At 33.3% G+C, this 22,525-nt stretch overlaps 1 protein-coding gene across 3 annotated transcripts in view; it reads left to right on the top strand.

The window, feature by feature from the left end:
• TMTC3 (transmembrane O-mannosyltransferase targeting cadherins 3) overlaps positions 1-22,525 on the top strand; it is a 58,183-nt gene that overhangs the window by 9,308 nt on the left and 26,350 nt on the right. For all 3 annotated transcript variants that reach the window (XR_004286730.1, XM_032346825.1, XM_032346826.1), the window contains exons 2-7: positions 2,513-2,729; positions 6,982-7,200; positions 8,975-9,074; positions 11,958-12,073; positions 12,510-12,682; positions 18,295-18,547. Coding sequence is in view for 2 of the 3 variants with exons in the window: in XM_032346825.1 (XP_032202716.1) it covers positions 2,541-2,729; positions 6,982-7,200; positions 8,975-9,074; positions 11,958-12,073; positions 12,510-12,682; positions 18,295-18,547 (1,050 nt within the window). In the remaining variant the exon portion in view is untranslated. The remainder of the gene's footprint in view (positions 1-2,512; positions 2,730-6,981; positions 7,201-8,974; positions 9,075-11,957; positions 12,074-12,509; positions 12,683-18,294; positions 18,548-22,525) is intronic.

Genomic DNA, 22,525 nt, shown 5'->3' with positions numbered 1-22,525 from the left:
AGCTTTTTAGCTTTACCCCTTAAGCTTAAGATGCACTTTCCTGAGCTCTGTTGAATCACCACTAAACTTTTGTTTTTGGAGCTTCCAAAATCCAGTGGTCTTTATCCTTGAGAATTTATTTATTTTCATTTTTATTTATTTATTTTATTATTTTTTTGCTTTTTGCTTTTTATTCCTTGATTGTCATTTTAGTCTGTGATTGAGAAGAAGTGAGGCAAATGCCTATTCAGTATCTCCAATCTTTAAACAACTGCCACTAATTTTTTCTGGGATAAGGTGCAGGTTCATATTCTTTAGAGATGATAAATCAGTTCTGGATTCAGATAAACTCTTAGATCATTTTTCTCTTACTAAAAACTATTTCTTCAAAAGGTACAGCTTACTTCCTTTTGTAATTTCTAAGATTGGATTTTGCATTTCTTTAAGTATTATATTCTAAGGTTTTCCTATCTGATTCTAAATGTACTTTAATACTTTCTTATAGGCTTTTGTGTGTGTGTCTGTATCCTTATATAAGTCTTTCACCTGATTTTAAGTCTCTCTGCCCTCCCTACTGTATTCTTCTCTCATCTAGCAAGAACTCCTATAGATACATATCAGGTCTTAGATCTTCTGGCTCTTTAATTAGTTTCTTCTTGCTGCTGTAATAGATTACCACAAATAAAGTGACTTAACACAAATTTATTATTTTATAATTATGTAGGTGCAAAATAGGTTTCCCTAGACTAAAATTGAGAGTCAGTAGGCTGTGGTTACTTTAGAGGCTCTAATGAAGAATGTGTTCCTTTGGTTTTTCCAGCTTTTGGAGGCCACCATCATTCCCTGCCTTGTGGTCCCAGCCGCCATCACATCACTCCCATCTCCCCTTTCCTGACTCTCCTGCCTCCCTCTTTAACTTCTAAGGTCTCTTGTCATTGAATTAGCCCACCCAGATAATAAAGATATAATCCCCTCATCTCAAAACCCTCAATTTATTTTTTAATAGTTTTTTTATAAAGATTTTATTTATTTATTTGTCAGAGAGAGAGAGGAGCGAGAGTGAGCACAAGCAGACAGAGTGGCAGGCAGAGGCAGAGGGAGAAGCAGGCTCCCTGCCGAGCAAGGAGCCCGATGTGGTACTCGATCCGAGGATGCTGGGATCATGACCTGAGCCAAAGGCAGCTACTTAACCAACCGAGCCACCCAGGTGTCCCTCAAAACCCTCAATTTAATCACATGTTGTAATGTCTCTTTTGCCATGTAAAGTAACATTATCACAGATTCAGGGGATTTGGTTATGAATGGTTTTGGTGGGCCACAATTCTGCCTTCCACAGATAATACTAAAATGATACTAATGACACTACTCAAGCTGGAAAAGTATATCATTGGCTTGGTTTTCCCAAGAGTACCCTCCAATCTTATTTTTATTATACGGCTCATTCTTCAGTATTGTCCAGTTAATACAGCTTCTTTTACTCTAAACCATTCTCTTAAATTCTTTCTAAAGCAGTGACTTAATTATAAATTGTCATGTATGAAGCCTGTTCTCTAGATTAAAATCATTTGTTGTAATGAGAAATACACTGATTTAGATCTGGGTTTTAAGATCATTGTTAAGCAGATAACATACATCAATCAAATAAATCAGTGTGAAAAAATAGGGAGACTATAGTTAAATGGCTAGTATATAGTTAGCTTAGGCTTAAAATGCCTTTAAGCACATTTAAGATATATTTAAAAGGCTCGAACCAAATTAAACAGGGCTGCAGACTCACAGTTGGATGCCTAATTTAGTTAATAGTTGATCTTCGGGTATATAAGGTACTAAAATACAAGCTTCATCTACATTTCAGAAAATCTATGTTCAGTATCTTTTATTTTTTTTTCTAACAAAAATTTATTTACTGGAGTATACCATACTCAGTTTTTTGTTTTGTTTTGTTTTGTTTTGTTTTTTAAAGATTTTATTTATTTATTTGACAGACAGAGATCACAAGTAGGCAGAGAAGCAGGCAGAGAGAGGGGAGGAAGCAGGCTCCCCACTGAGCAGAGAGCCCAACTCGGTAATCGATCCCAGGACCCTGGGATCATGACCTGAACCGAAGGCAGAAGCTTTAACCCACTGAGCCACCCAGGCACCCCCCATACTAGGTTTTTAAAGTGTGTGTGTATGTGTGTGTGTGTGTGTGTGTGTGTGTGTGTGTGTGTGTGTTTCCCTGAGTAACCTGACCTGTGACAATTGATAAGGAGTCACTGTCTTGTTAGCTGGAGAGGTAAGTCCAGAGATTAAATGGTGTGATAAAGATTCTAATAGAAATATGAAATACATGAAGGAGCAATTTTAAGTTAGGAATTTGGAGAGGTGGTTAGCTAATGCTTTTCAGAGGTGGATGAAATTTGAGCTGAGCTTTGAAGAATTCTCTGGGAGAATTAACATTCACTATTTTACTTATCTTTTGATGAAAATTTTATTTAGATGAAGAAACAGTGATGCTTATTTCATCTTATCTTCATGATTTTTCCCCCCCCAGATTTTGTCCACAAGTGCTTGTGGAAAAGATGGCTGATATTAACCTCAAAGAAATAACCTTAATAGTAGGTGTGGTTACTGCCTGCTATTGGAACAGCCTCTTTTGTGGTTTTGTTTTTGATGATGTTTCAGCAATACTGGATAATAAAGACCTGCATCCATCTACACCTTTAAAAACTTTATTTCAGAATGACTTCTGGGGAACTCCTATGTCTGAGGTAAGTAGTTATTTATCGCTTATATGCATCTTATATTTTAAAATATTCTAAGTTTATTACTCCTGATTTTTTTTATCAACATTGTTATCATAGTATTTATGAATTTGTTTCCCTAAAATGTATATGTTAGATAGGAGGTAGAAGATGTGATTTTCTTCTTCTTCTTCTTTTTTTTTTTTTTAAAGATTTTATTTTTTATTTATTTGACAGAGAGTTCACAAGTAAGCAGAGTGGTAGGCAGAGAGAAGGGGAAGCAGGCTCCCCGCTGAGCAGAGAGCCCGATGTGGGGCTCAATCCCAGGACCCTGGGATCATGACCTGAGCCAAAGGCAGAGGCTTTAACCCACTGAGCCACCCAGGCGCCCCAGTGTGATTGTCTTCTTTAAAGCAGTACATGATTCTTTCCTTGGTTGTGTACCTTGGTTTAATCTTTTTAAAAACAACATACGTATGTGAAAATCAAATGTGTTAGGATAGTAATAAGTGTAAACAAATCTATTTCTTGCTAATTTTTTTTCATCAATCAGGCAAAAGAGATGACCACTTATTATATGTTTAACCATCTAAAAATATGTGACTTCAGTATAAATAGATTAGACTTTAAAGGTAAAGATATTGAGTTTTTTTCTGCAGAAAATTTTAAATTTGTGTCATATCTGTTACCTAATAGTTATTTTAATTTTATATTGAGAATCCAATAGTTTAGTTCATTTTTTTATGAAGATATATTTATTTTGTCAGTATTTTATCTTGAAGGTCACTATTAAACTTTTGGGAATTAAACTTTTGTCATTTTGGGATCCCATAGATTGGATCCTCCTGTTATATTACATAATAGTTGTATGAAATTGGTGAGACTATAGCTTTTAGATGGCAAGATGTATGAAAAATATTATCTATAAAAGAATAATACCTCGAGGATAAATAAATGAATTAATTTATAGTACCTGGTGCATAGTTGAACTGTAACATACAACAGTCTTTCATAGTTTGTCAGTTGTCATTCATGGTCCCTTTCCACATTCTTTAAATATGGAAGCTTCTCAAGAATGGGAACGAAGTCTGTCATTCCTCTAGTCACAAGCACCTAAGTATTTTTCCTTGTTAAATAAGCAGACTTTATTTTCTTGTAACCTTCCTCTTCTCACCCAATTCTAGCCTTTAAAAGAAATGAATATTTGATAATGAGAAAAAAATATGATTCTGTATTATAAGATACATTATGTTCTAGGCAGTTTCTTTCCTTCTACCCTTGCATTTTTTTCCCTAGTGAGCCTTAGAAAAATGTGTCCATTTCCCCAACTTAAGCTAGTATCTGTAGTGATTTTAATCATGACATTGAGATTTTAACTGAAAGATTAGCTGGCCAGGTTAAGGGTCTCATGAAAGATCATACCATGGTGTCAGTGGCTATGTTTTGTGACATCCTAAGCTTTACAGATTGAAAATTTGATTTTGTTCAGAGGACCTGTAAGTGGACAGATTAAGAAAAATACTCATAATAAAAACTCATAATAAAATACTCACAATAAATGAATGAACAAATTTGAATAACAGTATATGGTGGAGATTGTTGCTTACTCCTTTTTTAGGAGGGGCATATTCTCTTTCTGTAGGGAAATGTGCCATTACTCTTTTTTTTTTTTTTTTAAAGATTTTATTTATTTATTTGACAGAGAGAGGGAACACAAGCAGGGAGAGTGGGAGAAGGAGATGCAGATTTCCCACTGAACAAGGAGCCCATTGCAGGGCTCCCTGGGATCGTGACCAGACCCAAAGGCGGAAACTTAACAACTGAGCCATCCAGGCATGACCCAAGGAAGAATTATTCTGAGTAGTATTTAGGTATTACAGGTTTTCTTGACCAGCCTGGAATTAGCATATTCAGAGATCTAATGGTTGGTATCATCAGGTAATGATACCCTGGAAGCCTATCTCTGAGTGCCCAAACCTTCATAAGGATTTTTGTACCAGTGTAGATCTTAAAGACACCTTTTGGGCTTTGGACATACTCGTGAGCTGTACGAATACTGACATATTAGGGATCTTTGGAGTCCTCTGGGCCTCTTAGTGTTTAGATTATCTCTTTAGTAAACCCATTCTTGGATAAGTAATACTCTTGTTTTTGAATGGTTCATTGGATTATAAGTCTAGCTACAAATTAGAATCTGCCTGGGGCTCTTAAAAAGTATTACTAAGGCTCTGCTCAAATTTGTTACAGTTATCTCAGAATGGGATGTGGACATCAGTGTTATTTTTGTGTGTGTTTGCTTTTTTATTTTTCTTGTGGGATTTGAGGGGTAGGGAGGAGTAAAGGATTAGACTTTTTCTGTTTATCCAAATAATTCTCTGGCGCAGCCAGGGTTGAGAACCACTTAGCTATAATGAGACATCTCTTCCAGCATTTGGCTTATGATTTATCTTTGTTAAGGTAAATTTTGCAAATATCCCATTTCACTTTGTTTTACCATCACTAGATGGAGATTCACATTAATAGGAGACTATTAGCCTATTCATTATATTCACGCTTATGTTTCTATTGCTGCCTAATACTATGAGTAATTAAGTTTTTTCTTTAATATACCCTAATTTAATAATGATCTATATTGTTTTGTTTGTAACAGAACTAGCTATTTTACTATATTTTCACAGAGTAGTCTATTGTTGTATACTACACTGATGACTTTTTATCACAAAGGAGGCTTAGATTACGAATGTATTGTGTAAATAATTATGTTAATAATTTAATTTTTAATTGGCCATTAGCTGTGATTGTACATCTAATTGACCTAACAAAACTATTTTGCATATTGCAATTAAAAATAACCTGTTCCCTGCACTTTTGGACTTCATCCTTTTGACTGGCAAATATGTCCCACTGGAACTTTGGTAACCTTTCAGGCACTCAAAAGGTTTCTAGGCCTTTTTTTACTTTTTTTTTTTTTTTTTTTTTTTAAATATTTTATTTATTTATTTGACAGACAGAAATCACAAGTAGACGGAGAGGCAGGCAGAGAGAGAGAGAGAGGGAAGCAGGCTCCCTGCTGAGCAGAGAGCCCGATGCGGGCCTCGATCCCAGGACCCTGAGATCATGGCCTGAGCCGAAGGCAGCGGCTTAACCCACTGAGCCACCCAGGCGCCCCTTTTTTTACTTTTATATACACATCATGGCAGCTCAGTATAATGCCTTAAAAAAAAATTTTGTATAGCTTAGCTAAATCAAATGATGTACAAAAATTAAACAGCAAAGAGCATTCTAGTTAACATCACTCATGGTATTTGTAGTCCATACAGAGATATTAAAATGTTCCTGTCTTCAAATTGAGAAATGTTTGTTCCTCATGGTTCCTAATGTTCCCTAGTAGGGATGAACAGGCTTAAGTCAACACTTGTAATATCAGAGTTACAGCAAAATATGGTAAGGAGTATGAGAGCAAAGAAGGTGAGTGTGAATACCCTTACATAAAATTAAAAAAAAAATAACTAGGCTATTTTATGTGTTTTTGTCCTGTGTATTTTATTCTTAAATCTGGTTTGATTTTTTTCTTATGGTAAAAATATTTCTGGTTAAATGAAACTTCTAACCGGTAAAGAAATTCAGCAGCTTCACCTAAAATTTGATTTATTGCCAGGAATACTACCATAACAAAGGTATCTATTCTGTTATTCTAAGAAAGTTTTTGTTCTTGTGTTATTATGTGTGTAGTATTTGGGGATTTTTTTGGTTTAATATATTCAGGCTTACATATTATGAAGGTATTTTTCGTAAAACAATTAGATAGTACTTTTCTGAGTCTTCACTATTAAAACTGACCTGGTAAACATTTTGTTCTTTTATTTCCTTTTGAGAATCTGGGCGGCAGTTACATAAATGCTTGTATTAGTAATAGATTGGAAAGGAGGCTTTGGAGAGAATCCTGTGTTCTAATTTGATCAATGCTACTATTGTCTTGCTTTATTTTTGTTTAAATTTTTTGTATTGAAGAGGAATTAATAGTCATATGTTCTTCCTCTACTGTTAATAGGATGGGATATTTGCAAAAGGAGGAAATTGCCTTTGTTTTGGGACTAAGGAAATAGGAAAACACATTACAAAACTATCTTTTAGGTTTGTGTTATCCTTGGGACATTTCTTTACTTTATTGCTATATCTCAGCCAAACGTAGATTGTTTTAATAGTAAATGCAAGGATTAGTTTATGTGCCGTGAAGGACCATCCTACTTTAATGATGATTTTTTTTTTTTCCTTTTAGGAAAGAAGCCACAAGTCTTACCGTCCCTTAACAGTGTTGACATTTCGCTTAAATTATCTGTTTAGTGAACTGAAACCAATGTCATATCATCTCCTAAATATGATTTTTCATGCTGTGGTTAGTGTGATATTTCTTAAAGTCTGCAAACTTTTTCTGGACAACAGGAGTAGTATGATTGCTTCTTTACTTTTTGCAGTGCACCCAATACACACAGAAGCAGTAAGTAAAACTGTAAATCAGAGTTCTTTTCTTCTTTTTTTTTTTTTTTTGTCAAACAAAGCTTACATAGTGACTATAATGGTATGTTTTTAAGAAAAAAATTTAACCATGGCCTTAATTAAAATATTTGAAGATTTTTGAATTGGTATAAGTCTTAACTTTCTAGTGTAGAGTCTAACTTCCTACTACATAAAATTTTTAAATTAATTAATTTATTTTTAAGATTTTATTTATTTATTAGAAAGAGAGCACACAAGCAGGGGAGCCCACAGGCAAAGGGAGAGGGGGAAGCAGGTTCCCACTGAGCAGAGAGCCCAATGTGGGGCTCGATCCCAGGACCCTGGAATCATGACCTGAGCTGAAGGCAGGCACTTAACTGACTAAACCACCCAGATGCCCCTAAAATTTTTAAATTTAAAACAAATTTTGAAATATAAACATTTGTTATTTAAGGACATAAGATATAATTGCTCAAGATGAATAATGTGAAGTATAAATGAACATAGTCCTTTGCTAATTGTTTTTTTATGAATATAGATTTAAAATATTTGTCAACTTTGCAGTGTGTTTCAGAGGACAGAAAATAATAAAACAAATTTAAGTAAAAGAATGAAAATGTATGTAAATATACAGCAAAATATGTGTAAACATTATAACTGATGAAAATAATCAGTACTTTCATGTTGTCTGATGCCACATGTTTTAAAATTGTGAACTGTCTTTGCTGTACCAGTATGTCTGTCAGCCCCTACCTACCAAGACGTATTACAGCTTTTTCTTGATAACCTTGTAACCCCAAAATTGCCTCTCATCAGAGCAAAAAGGACTGTTTATTGCTTTGTTATAGGCTTTCAGTTATAAGCAAAAGTATGTTTAACCTCTGTTGTACTTGAATGGGTCTGTGTGTATTAGAAGGGATTTGTGTATCTCTCTCACTGTCTTGAAACTTTTTATGTCTAGTTGAATGAACATTTTTCCATGCATTTACAAAAATGATAGGTGGTTTTAAATTCTACAGTGAGTTCAGAATAAAGGAAAGGGTTTGAGCGTTTTATATTTAAAATTTTAGAATTAAAAAAAGGACTTTTATTTATTTGAGAAACAGAACACAAGCAGCCGGAGGGCAGAGGGAGAGGGACAAGTAGACTCCCTGCTGAGCAGGGAGCCCTGTGTGGGTCTTGATCCCCAAGACCCTGAGATCATGACCTGAACTGGAGTCAGACTCTTAACTGGCTGAGCCACCCAGTAACCCCAAAAAAGAACTTATTTAAAGTTTATTGTCTTGAGTTTACACATTTATTATGAGATAGAACTTACTGAATTTATGAGTATTTTTATATTTTAAGAATACTTATATTTTAAGAAAATATGTAAGGTCTTAGGGTTTTTTTTTTAATTAAGAACTATTCTAGATGCTATATTAATATTTAAGATGTTTCTGTTGAGGGAAGCTGGGTAAATCGTACGCAGGACTTCTCTGTATCTATTTTTGTAACTTCCTGTGAGTCTATAATTATTTCAAAATAGTAATCAAAAAACTATTGTGGAGTCACTGGTAAATTTATTTTTATGGAAGTTATACAAATTCACCACATGAGGGCACTCAGAGAATGTCTAAGAAACTGGAATGTGTGCTTTAAAAATTATGGCAATTTGATTTCTATTTTTATTTTATTTATTTATTTTTATTTTATTTATGCTGTTATTATATATGGTAGTTAAATTTTCAAGAGAGTCTTCATTAATATGAACTACCCTCCCTTTTCCATTTTAGGTAACAGGTGTTGTAGGAAGAGCAGAACTTTTGTCCTCTATCTTTTTTCTAGCTGCATTTTTGTCATATACCAGATCAAAAGGACCCGATAATTCCATAGGTGAGTGTCTAACATTTAATTTTTTTCTCTATATCTATAAAACTTGATCAAGTAATGTTTATTTACTCTGTTTCTTATAAAATGTATGCCACACTTGGGTTTATCTTTGTATATTGTACTACTTCAGCATGTATGGACATATGAACGTGATATGCATGTATTAAAAATTTTTTGCATGTAGTTTATACTTCATTATGACTAACAGATTCTGTATGTTTTAACTTAAAAATGTTACCCTAGAATATAGGAGTTTTAGAGTCATTCTTAGTTCCATGTGCTGTTATCTATAAATGGTACAAGTACTAATACTTAAGTTGTCCTTCTATAATAACACCTGTGAAGGCTGTGAATTGTATTGTTTAGGTAAAGTTGAAAGCTTATTGGAATATAACTTTTATTATGTGTTGATCATAGTTCAGCTACTTATTGAGTCCCTACCGTGTGGCCCACCCTGAAAAATGCTTTGTACAAATTAGGTTATTAATCCTGCAAATTGCCAGCTATTAGCAGAAAACAAGCTCCAGGCAATAAAAATGGCTTTTTACAAGTGTGGGAACAGTGGTCATGAAAGAGTTTACGTGATGGTAACCTATATTTGGTTCATCTTAAAATTTAACTCTGAGTTTTTTCCCTACATTTCTGGACAATTTTCTCACTATAGACCCAAAGTACTGATGATAAGGAGCCTAATTTTGTATTAATGTAAAGTAAGGCTCAAGAAATAAGTGATTTAGCCAAACACTTGTAGTGTCTTCTTAGATTTGCAATATGGGTACATTTCTGTCTCCATTTCCTAGAATGGTTCCTTATATACAGTAAGGGTTCATTATATATGTATTTAGCAAATGACCAAGTGAACAATTAAACAATTCTGATTAAAAAGATGCTGACCCTGCTTTTGAACTTCTCTCTATCCTCTTAGCTTCCATAATACTTCATATTCCACATTATGTAATTTTACACTTGAGACAATAAACAGTTTTGTTATCATCTTTGTATTCAGTTTTCTAATGTATATTGTCCTTTGCAGGTTTTTTTCAATTTGTAATTATTTGATTACTTTAAATTCTAGGCTATTAATGACCCATCCATAACCCCCTTCTTTTTTTTAAAGCATGATCTACTTGAGGGCCTTTGTTCCTTTCTGTTAGCTTGGGTTTCTGCCCAAATGTCCTCTGTACACCACTCATCTTCCCATTCCCTTCGGTTTCCTTTCACCTTCTATTTTTCTTCATAACACATATCATTTGACAAATACATCTTCACTTTTTTGACTGTTACCCCTCCCCACAAAATGTACCGGTTAACTCGGAATAATGGTCTGAATATGTGATTGCTGGAGGTTTATATCTTTACACATGTAAAATCAGTTTAGAAGCTTATTTTTTGAAGTTGGAATGGATTTTAATTATTTAAATTGAATCTATACTTATACATGTATCTGTTTTTAAGTATTGTTAATGTATTTAGCTGGGAGACTTGTTTTGGACAAAATCACACATGGTAACTTTAACCACAGAGAGCTGTTTATAAAATCAAAGTTTTTGTTCACACAGTAATACAGCCACCAAAAGTTGAAGAACTAAAGTGACTGGTTTCAATAAAGCTCTTGCCTTTACTAGAGCTATTAGTTGCTAAGATTGAATCCAACATTGCATAAGGCAGCTGTTTGCTCTCTCTGTCCTGGAATGTAATTACAAACTAGTAAGAAGCTCTGAATTTAATGTCAGAAGAACCAGGTTAAAGTCATGATTTCTTTATTGTGCATGACTTTTTTTTAGACCTCCAAAATTATTTCCTCACCTTAAAAATGGGTATGATTATATCTGCCCTCATATCCCATTGGTATAATCTACTACTTTCATAGTTTTGATGGTTTCTATCTAACTATAATATAAGGGTTTTTTGTTTTTGTTTTTGTTTTTGAGGAAAGGAATACTATTATACAGAGTATCTCCAATAGTGTTCAAAGTTTTTTGAGTTGTTTAGCTTTCAGTAATTTAATCGATAGAGTATTTTAAAGTTAAAAGCAATTTCAAAAATAAATGAATTTCTGTATAAAGCCGAATGAGAAAAGAAAATATATTAGATTCATAGATCGTTTTTTTATTTATACCTGGGATTAATTGAGTTATTACTTTGATTAATGTTCTTAATAAATAAACCTAAGGTCACACAATCATACTATAGTATATCCTTTAAACTGGAAAAGAATTAGAGATTATATTTTCCGGTAGGTAAATGATCTCAGAAAAGTTGCCCAAGGTCACAAAGCAAACTAGTAGTAGATCCAGAATTACTCTCACAATTAATTCTTCTGTAATCAAATTACTGTTCTACTAGTAGATGTTTGCTTAAAGTTGATGAAGTAGGTTTTCTGTTTAAATAGAACTTATAAATATTCTATAGCAAATTTTTTAAAAGAATAGTAAATTCTTACCATGAACCTGTTTCAGTTTTTATACTTTTTATTTTCTTTTTTTAATAGATGTTAGTCTACTTTGCCCAGTAGTTTTCAGTTTCAGGTTTTTAATTAAACATACAGATGTCTGTGTAATAAAGTATTTGTCTTCATTTCAAACTGATAGTTCATTAATTACTTCATTAGTCACAACACTCCAGCCTATGAGTTTCTCTTCTCCACAAAAAATTTTAGTACAAGTTATATGTCTTGATGTTTTGTTTTCAGTATGTAAAGGAAAAATCACTTAAAACATTTGAATACATTTTAAAATGTAAAGTACAGGTTAGTGGGAAATAACATGAATTTCAATATAGAATCACAAGTAAAGTTTATTATAATAGTTGTCTAACTTAAAATATCTGTTTATGATGTTATAAAATTGTTTTGTGTAGTTATATTTTTCTGTTTTTAAATTGCAGTATGGACTCCAATTGCCTTGACAGTGGTTTTAGTTGCTGTTGCAACATTGTGTAAAGAGCAAGGAATAACAGTTGTGGGAATTTGCTGTGTGTATGAAGTATTTATTGCACAAGGGGTAAGGAGAAATATGGTTTTTGTTGCTATCCTTTATCATACTTAAATTCTCTTGTAATAAACTTGTTTTCTAAATACATCATTATGTAAATTAATCTGTATACCAAAAAAGTTTGCAAGAAACCAGCATGTTTTATCTTCAAATCCATTGAAAATTACTGAACATTTTATGACTCATTTAGTTTTTTAAGGACAACTCTTTGAATTTCAATAATGAAATCATGAGGCAGTTTGGGAATGTGCACAGTAATATTGTACAATATAATTCAGTATTAGATAAGATTATTTGGCTCAGTTTTATTCATTATCAGTTTCACAAATTGCTCCATATTGATTTTATAATTATAGTCAATTTATAACTAATCTTGCATTTTGAAAATCCTGCATTGAAAACATTATAGTATATTGTTATTTAAAACTCTTTTTTCCTTTTGCAGTATACTTTGCCATTATTATGGACTACTGCTGGACAGTTTTTCCGTGGAAAAAGTAGTATTCCATTTTCTATGTTGCAGACACTAATAAAACTCATTGTTTTGATGTTCAGTACACTATTACTTGTTGTAATTAGAGTCCAGGTTATTCAGTCCCAACTTCCAGTATTCACCAGGTATGAAATTCAGTTTTTCTTTCTAATTTTTTCTTTCTTTAACTCTTAATGTTAAGATTAAAAGTGTTTCAGAAAGTCTTTGATTTATATTGAGGTTTTTTAACAGCTTCGTTGAGGTGTAGTATTTTTTTAAAAGCCTGTATATATTTATAATGTACAAATTAGTAGCTTTTGACCTATGTGTATACTTGTGAAACCACCAGAATGAAAACAATGATTTTTACTTAATGGTACAGTGATTTTAACTTGATCAGTTAAGTGGCAAGTCTTTTATATTCTTAATGATTTTTATCCACTGTTCTAATAATTATTGAGAAGAGGATGTTAAAATCTGTGACTATAATTATGTCTATTTCTACTTGTAGTTTTATCAGTTTTTGTTTCATGTGAGTTAAAGCTCTGTTACTAAGTGCATAACATTTAGGCTTGTGTTTAAATGAGTTTCTTTATCTCTGATGATACTTTATCCCTGGTCTTTACTCAGAAATTCGCTTTCTCTTCTTTTTCTTAGTGCTACGTTGTTTATCTTTTTTCATCCTTTACCTTTTTATCTATCAGTATATTTATATTATATTTATATTATATTTAAAGTTGACTTCTTGTAAGCTGCATAAAGCTGGATCTTCCTTTCTTGTAATATTTTTAAATAATATTTTTTTAAATGAGCTGTTTCAACTGTTTACATTCAGTGTGATTTTCATTTTGTACCATTTTTCTTTGTGACTAAAGGACTTTCTTTAACATTTCTTGATTTGTAGGTCTACTGGTGCTGAATTGTTTTAGCTTTTACATATAAAAATATCTTTATTTTACATCTGTTTTTGAAAAATAATTTGAATTCTGAGTATAGAATTCTGCATTGATTGTTATACATTCAGCACTCTGGTAATGTTGCTCTACTATTTTCTAGCTTGCATTATTTTCAGTGGGAATCTGTCATCTTTATTTTTATGCTTCTACGTATAGTGTGTCTTTTACTCTGCCTGCTTGTATTATTTTCTCTTTGTCATTTTTTCTCTATTTTTTAAAAATTGAGGCACAATTGATATATAACACTATTAGTTTTAGGTATACAGTGTAGTGATTTGATACATGTATATTGAAAAATGATTATCATGATAAGTTAATATCCATCCATTACCACACATAATTACAAAAAGATTTTTTCTTGTGATGAGAACTTTTAAGATCTATTTTCTTTGGAATTTTCAAATACACAATACACTATCATTAACTATAGTCACCTGCTGCATATCACTACCCTAGGATATATTTATCTTATAACAAAATTTGGGTTAAGTTGGTTATATAATGCAAACTTCCAGTCACTCTTTTTTTATCATCATGTGTCTTGTGTCTAGGTTAATTGAGCTTAGAATCTGTAGGTTTTCCTTAATGGAAATTTTGGAAATTTTCTATTACTTTGAAATATATTCTCATTATTTTCTCCTTTTCTAGGATCCCAATTACATGTGTATTAAGCCTTTTGAAATTGTCAGACTAATGCTCTTTTTATTCCCCTCCAAAAGCTATTTTCTTGTTTTTTTCATTTTGGATAGTTTCTTATGCAGTGTATTCAAGTTCAGTGATCTTTTTTCTGCAATGTCTAATCTGCCTTTAATTTTTTTCTAGTTCTTTTTCACTTCAGATATTGTCTTCATCTTTGGAATTCTCTTTAAAAGCCTTTTTATGTTTCCTGATCTCTCCATGTTCTAGGGCTTTAATTTCTTTGTCTATTAATTTTATTGTATGTGTCATTTCTTAGTCACTTTAGATTGAATAATTTTCCTCCTCATGGATTATGTTTCTATTTCTTCACATGCCATGCAGTTGTTTAATAGATGTCATATATATGCATTTTACTTTAATATATTACTATAAATATTTTAGAGCTTTGTTCTGGGATGCATTTATTTGAGAAATTTATGTGTGTGTATGTATGTTAGTCACCATATAGTACATCATTAGTTTTTGATGTACTGTGTTTCATGATTCATTGTTTGCGTATAACATCCAGTGCTCCATGCAATCTGTGTCCTCCTTAATACCCATCACCACGTTCACCCATCCCCCACCCCTCACCCCCTAAAACCCTCAGTTTGTTTCTTGGAGTCCACAGTCTGTCATGGTTCATCTCCCCCTCCGATTTCTCCCTCCCTTTCATTTTTCCTTCCCTTCTCCTAATGTCCTCCATGTTATTCCTCATGTTCCACAAGTAAGTGAAACCGTATAATTGACCTTCTCTGCTTGACTTATTTCACTTAGCATAATCTCCTCCAGTCCCATCCATGTTGATGCAGAAGTTGGGTATTCATCCTTTCTGATGGCTGAGTAATATTCCATTGTGTAAAGAAGACCACATCTTCTTTATCCATTCATCTGCTGAAGGGCATCTCAGCTCTTTGCACAGTTTGGCTATTGTGGATATTGCTGCTATGAACATTGGGGTACATATGGCCCTTCTTTTCATTACATCTGCACCTTTGGGGTAAATACCCAGTAGTGCAATGGCTGGATCATAGGGTAGCTCTATTTTTAATTTTGTGAGGAACCTCCACACTGTTTTCCAAAGTAGCTGCACCAACTTGCATTCCCATCAACATTGTAAGAGGGTTCCTCTTTCTCCACAACTTTTCCAACATTTGTTGTTTCTTGCCTTGCTGATTTTTGCCATTCTAACTGGTGTAAGTTGATATCTCAATGTGGTTTTGATTTGAATTTCCCTGATATCTTCTAGCCACATTTTTAATCTTTGATATATAAGACCATAGCAGCATTTACAATAGGTCTAATTTTCTTCTGCTACTGACACAAGACACTTCTGACTACTCTATCTGATAGACTGTTATTTATGAGGATTTTCATTCTGGCTGCTGAGAAACTATTCCCGCCACTATATGGTATTTGAGAATTTTTATCTAATCCTTTTAAGAGGTACTTTCCTAACTGCATTATTTTTCCCAGGTCTGCCACAATAAATTACCAGAAATTGGGTAGCTTAAAGCAGCAGCAATTTATTCTCTGCCAGTGCTGGAAGTCCAAAATCGAGGTGTCAGGCACAGTTGGTTCTTTCTGAAGACTCTGAGGAAGAATCTATTCCATGCTTCTTTCCTAGTTTCTAGTGGTTGCTAGCAGTCGTTGGCATTCCTTCTTTCATGTGCATTTCTCTGTATTCTCTCTTCGTATAAGAATACCTGTCATTAGATTTAGGGCTCACCCTAATCCAGTATGACCTCATCCTGACTTAATTAATTACATTGGCAAAGGAATAGGTTTCCAAATAATGTTACAGTCTGAGGTGCTGGGTAGATATGAATGAGAGACATGGTTCAATCCACTACACTGACCTTGAGTATTTCCTCATATACATATGCTGAACAGTTCTCATCAGTACTAAAAACTGGAGAGAGATGCTCTACACTTAGAAGTTCTCTTTCTCAGTAGCTTTGTTCTCTCTGGTATTCTGCCAACTGATCCTAGTCCCCTGGGCCTCTAGGGCTCCCAGTTCAGTTTTGCAGTCTAAGGATACTACTAGGCTCCACTAGGTTCCCCCTCACTGTTCCACAGACTAAAAACTATGTCTAGGTATTGAACTTTCCAGATAGGGTTTCCCTTATTTGTTTTTCTTCTTTTAGGTATCATTGTCCTTTTTTCCCTGATGCTTAGTGTGTTAAGAAAAGTTTTATATATCTTGTCTGGTTCTTTGCTTGTTTAAAGCTAGAAGCAAAAGTTATGCTGAATTTAACAATCTACATCTTTTTTTTTCTTGCTTTAAAATATAGCATTTTTCCATTTCACCTTACTGAGCTAAAATTTAAAATGAAATTCATACTAGTTCCTTATCATTTACATTAAAGTATCATTGAATGCAAGAACTTTTTTTTTTTAACAACAAAAGGCCAAAATGTTGTTCATGTGTCATCCAGAAGAGTGCAATGCTGGCCCTGGTTAGAATAAAATTTTATTCAGATAATTCTCTTACCTTAAACATTTTCTTTGTGTCATTTTATGTATAATTATTTTCAGTAATTTTGGTGCATTTTTTTCTTTAAAGAATACTTCCTAATTTCATGAATTTTTACTTCTGGGTCTAGCCATGCTAAACTGAACAACTCATTTAAGTAGTAAAATAAGGGAAATAGATTGAATAGTAAATATACACTATAATTTGCATTTCCTTCTTTACCCTCAGTTTCAGTGTTACTGTTTTTGTTATTCCTTTTAGAGAATTTCCATAGACTTTTTCATCTCCAGTTCTATAGTGTGAAAATGTAGTTTATAGATATGAATGTATTTGTTTTGTGTAAGTATGTGTGGATGGCTATATGGGATATGTTACATCTAAATATATATTTTCCAAATAGGGGCATTTTAAAAATGTTTGTATATACATTTTCTTCTATTACGTTACCCTGTGAATTGACTATAGTATTACTTGACTTGCTTTGACATGTGTTCTTTCTCTAAAGTACAGTTATTAAATTAGCTGTTCTAAATAAACCATGAGTTATAAAAATGAACTCTTGAGTAGTGGATTATAGGAAAAAAGCTTTGTATTCATTCTTTTGGTTATTTGAGAATTCAAGTCCTGACTCAAGTTTAATTATTTTTCATACATGTAGATGTTCAAATATGAATGTTTTTTAGATATTATTTGTTCAAATAGTATTTGCTTTTTTCCAACCATTTGAATTTTTAAGAAGACCAAGTCAAATGTTAGGGGTTGATTTTTCATTAACTTACTCATTTTAAAATGAGAAATTATCTTTATATATTAACATAGCCAATAAAATTTTGAATATAGCCTAAAAAAATAAAAATCAGAAGCTATTTATTTGAAATATACTTTAAAAAGTGATTCAACTATGATTTGACTTAGTTTGCAGGAAACAGACTAATTTAATGAAATGAACATTATGTACAAATGTCATGTACATAATATGTCATGGCCTGCACAAATATAATTTCGGATATGTTTATATTAGTATGTGTTAGGAGAAAAAGTATGACACAGATAAAATGTTACATAGGCCTGTACAGTTACTATTATGTGCTGGAAAATGGGTTTTTGCCTTCCTAGAAGTCAGAGCAAAAGGAAAAAGCTCATAGGTGATGCACTTTTTTCTGCCCACAGCAAAAGAAAAACATAGTAATTCTTTCTAAGAAACATAATTTTTATTAGCGTTTAGTGCTGAAAGAAGCCATCTCATGCAGAAAAAAACATTGGTTAGTGTTCTCAGAAACACTCATACATCACATACAATAATCAATCCTTTAAGATTTTTCTTTTTACTTTTAATCAGAAGGTTATATTTCTGTAGAATATCATAATATTGTAGTGATTTTGTCTGAATTATTCTAATAATAAACCATAAATAGATAATCTAGGTCCTCTTTAAACAGCTCTTCATAATTTGTCTCAACTAGAAGTTTCTTAAAGGTTAGTTTGAACTCTAGTGAGGACTGACATATCAGTAAAAAATATTTTTCTTTTTAATGAAATTACATGTAAAATACTGCTTTTATTGTTCAGTGTTTTATTTAAATGTTATATATTTTGTGTTTACAAAGTGTTTTAGTCTAAATAACTTTTTTTTTCATTCGTTATACAGGTTTGATAACCCAGCTGCCGTAAGCCCAACTCCTACAAGGCAGCTAACTTTTAACTATCTCCTTCCTTTGAATGCTTGGCTTCTATTAAATCCTTCAGAACTCTGCTGTGATTGGACCATGGGAACAATACCACTTATAGAGTCATTTCTAGATATTCGAAATCTTGCCACATTTACTTTCTTTTGCTTTTTGGGGGCTTTGGGAATATTCAGTCTTAGATACCCTGGTGATTCCTCCAAGACTGTTTTAATGGTAAGAAATTCCCTTAATTTTTCAGATGTAAAACAGTCAGTTGATTTGAAGACTGCCTTTTCAGAGCATCTTAGAAACAGCATCTTTCTTGTTCAACATCAGCTTGATTATTAGCTTTTTTTTGGCTATCCTAAAATTATATATCAGAATTCCATATGTAGGCATAATTTGACATTCAGCATGTAAAGTAAAAACTGGTTATGAATTTTCTTGATTTGATAGGAATCCTGAAACCGTGAAGCATGCCATTGGCGTCATTATCTTCTATTTCTTTACCCAAGTAGGTTGTATACTTTGAGGAAATAGATAATTGTTTTCTTTTTTTTTTTATTATTTTTTTATTTTATTTTATTTTTTTAAACATTTTTTTTATTTATTTGACAGACAGAGATCACAAGTAGGCAGAGAGGCAGGCAGAGAGAGAGAGAGAGAGGAGGAAGCAGGCTCCCCGCAGAGCAAAGAGCCCGATGTGGGACTTGATCCCAGGACCATGAGATCATGACCTGAGCCAAAGGCAGCGGCTTAACTCACTGAGCCACCCAGGCGCCCCAGATCATTGTTTTCTTGACACAGAGAAGAGTGTCATGCAAGATAGACAGCTAGAAATATTTAGTTCTTTAGTTCTCATTAGCAAGGTTTTCATTACACCACAAGTTATTTTTTACTATGTTCAGAGAACTCTGATTGTTTACACAGTGTTATTTTTCTGAGGTGTATTTCTTGGTAATTTTCTTACTCTTCTGTCACTTCTTGTAGTGTGTGTTTTTTTTTTTTTAAGATTTTATTTATTTATTTGACAGAGATCACAAGTAGTCAGAAAGGCAGGCAGAGAGAGAGGAGGAAGCAGGCTCCCTGCGGAGCAGAGTCCGATGTAGGGCTCGATCCCAGGACCCTGGGATCATGACCTGAGCCGAAGGCAGAGGCTATAACCTACTGAGCCACCCAGGCACCCCTTTGTAGTGGTTTTGTTGTTTTCTTTAAATTACTGAAGACAGTAATAATCTGTAACATTTTCTTGAGCATTTGCTATGTGCCAGAAAGTGTTTTTTAATACTAGACAAATACATCATATCTAACTACAGCCACTAGGTTCATTTATTCATTCATTAAAAAGGTTTTCTTGTAGCCTATGTACCCGGCAGCCTTTTAGGCACTAAGGATATGATAAAAAGAAATACAAGGCCCCAATTACCAGGGAACTGGCATTTTGGAAAAATTTGAAGCTGATCTCTGAAAAAATACAGAGTTTGGGGGAAAGGTCATATTTACTATTAGTTTTTAATCTCTTGAGTTTGATCCTAGTAGTGATTTTGAATAGCACTTGATGCCTAGAGTTTCGGAGGAGAGTCCTAAGCTCCACATAAAAATTTGATAGATGGTATAGAGATAGTAATTGAAACCAGGATGTGAATAAGAAGGTCTAAGGAGAGGTTATGTAGAGAGCAGCATTTCTCAACTGGGGTTTCTCAACTGGGTTTCTCAACTGGGGTGACTTTTCTCAAAGATGGTAGCCAGCTATTACCATTCCAAATACATAGAATAGAAGATAATTCATACACATAATGAATGTCTAAGAGTATTTGGTCTTTATTCTCCCTCAGAAAATAGTTGAAGGGGCTAGCTAGATAGAGTGATAAGAGAAGAAACCTACAGCTAGGTCTTGAAAAAACTTCTATAGAAGGTATAGGAGTTTATATACAGTAAAAGATAACTGTGTAGAGGAGAATGAACCTAAATAGGAGATAGACCAAATGGACAGAAAGGTAGGTGAGTATTTCAAGAAAGATGGAATGATTATCACTAACGGATACTCTGAGGCAGAAAAGTGAGATCAGTCATATTTAACCTATTTTAGGAATATTAGTTACTTAGTGAAATTTATTTCTGTGGAGAGATTGAATTAGGAGATGTGGATATGAAGAACGGTAGTATAGATAACCTGTAGGGTTACCTTAACTTTGAATATTTCGAAGGAGGAGACAAGCTTGAATTTATTATCAGCTAAGTAAGAGAAGACTATGCCAGCTTAAAGCATAATAGACTGCTGATCTCATGTAGAGCTTGGAGGGAGCATGAAGATCTAGAATTAGTGAACCTTCAGAGGTAGGAGAATCACTTTCATTGGAGAACTCAGTTCGCTGACTTTTAGAAGGAAAGGAAATCACTAATAGGTTGACTTGCAATGTTGATTTGAAATGTCGATTGGTTAAGTGGGGGTGAAAACCAGCTACTTATTACCTGGGCTGTAAAGTGTTTGCCTAAGAATGTGGGACCTTGTTTTATACCTAAGGGACATAATGAATGGGTAAGGCAATTTAAAAATGTGTTTGTTGTCAAAGGAGACGTTTAAGGTTGAAGAGACAAGAGAGTATTTGAATATGGATAGGAACGATACAGTTGATTAGAAGGTGGTCAAGTAGATGAAAGAATGATTGGTTAATTGTGAGATTTGCGAGGAGCAGGGGCACTGTAGAGCTCAGGTTTGGCCTGAGAAAGATGGAAACACACACTTCTTATGTCGCAGAAAGGATGGAAATGACATCAGTGTGGATGTTGGTAGGTTTAGTAGCACAGAATTGAAAGAATTCTTGTTTTATGGCTTTAGTTTTCTCTGTAAGTTTGGAAGTATGGTCACCCACTGAAAGTGACATGAATCAAAAGCCTAAGAAAAGTACTCAAGATTCAAAATAAAGGAGAGAGGGAGTGATCCTATCAAAGACATCTAGAAGTTCTGAGTTTTAAGGATCAATTTGAAGTTGATAATCATTAATTTATGATGATACTAATATATTTTGCTTTGGGACTGTCTCTAGTAGAGCTTTGCTGTTCAGGTAAATACAGACAAAGCAGCTGCATGGTAGAATACATCCAAACCTGAGGTTCTGCTAAAAGAAAGGAAAAGTAAGGAAGGGTGGATGAATGTAAAGTTTTGGCATATAAAATAATGATTTCTATAAAATAAGCTGAATAAAAACAGGGAGGGTAGTACCAGTGAAATAAGCAGAGATTTGTATAAATTTTATTTTATGTATGTAAAAAGGAACAATTGTGATCTTAGGTATAACTTCTTTAAGATAGTCTTAAACATGCTATATTATATAGTGATGTTCTGTGAAGATGTTTTAAAGGGATAAGTAGATCAAAGGAGTACCTATGAAGTATCAGATGCCGTGTTAAGCATTTATTAAAATGTCCTGTGTATCCTGACAATATAACATCAGTAGTTATTAACCCCAATTTGTAGAGAAACACAAATTGGGAAGATGATTGATTAGTTTACTTTATATTACCTAGGAAGTAAGAAACAAAACAGATTTGTTCCAGACTCTTTGCACTACCACCTTTCCTTTTAAAAAGTTTTATATCACTGAAGAAGGAAATTATGGTAGCCATAGTTAGCTAGGCATATATTAATATATTAATAGAGAGTGTATTAATAGAGAGTGTATTAGAACTTTTAAATAAGTTAATCATTAGAGACATTCCTTTATCCAAGAATGAGTAGATTTTCTGTGAGGTTGCTTTTTGTGTATATAGCTTATGCATCAGTCCATGATACATCTTTGAATGAATTTAACACTTTTAATTATTTCAAATAAAATAGCTTTAGAGCAGCCATGAATTAATAAAAAATGTTTGCCTGTTTGTTTTTAGAAAAGGACTACAAGGTGCCTGGGTGACTCATTCAGTTAAGCATCTGACTCTTGGTTTTGGCTCAGGTCATAATCTCATGGGTCATGAGATCAAGCCCCAAGTGGGGCTCTCTGTCTGTGGGAAGTCTGCTTGAAGATTCTTTCTCTCTGCCCCTACCCTAACTCCCTCTCTCTGAAATAAATACATCTTAAAAACATAAAAAAGGAAAGGACTATATATGTGGGAGTATCTCTGTTTCTCAGCTAGCTGGTTGTTTTTATCAAGCACTCTTGGGAATGGAAAATTAATTATGTATTCTTAATGTTTTACCTTTTTGATCAAAAA

Source organism: Mustela erminea, chromosome 6, assembly GCF_009829155.1.
Source record: "Mustela erminea isolate mMusErm1 chromosome 6, mMusErm1.Pri, whole genome shotgun sequence".
Classification (NCBI taxonomy): domain Eukaryota; kingdom Metazoa; phylum Chordata; class Mammalia; order Carnivora; family Mustelidae; genus Mustela; species Mustela erminea.
The sequence above is the reverse complement of the archived record's forward strand: the minus strand, read 5'-3'. Positions and strand labels throughout refer to the sequence as shown.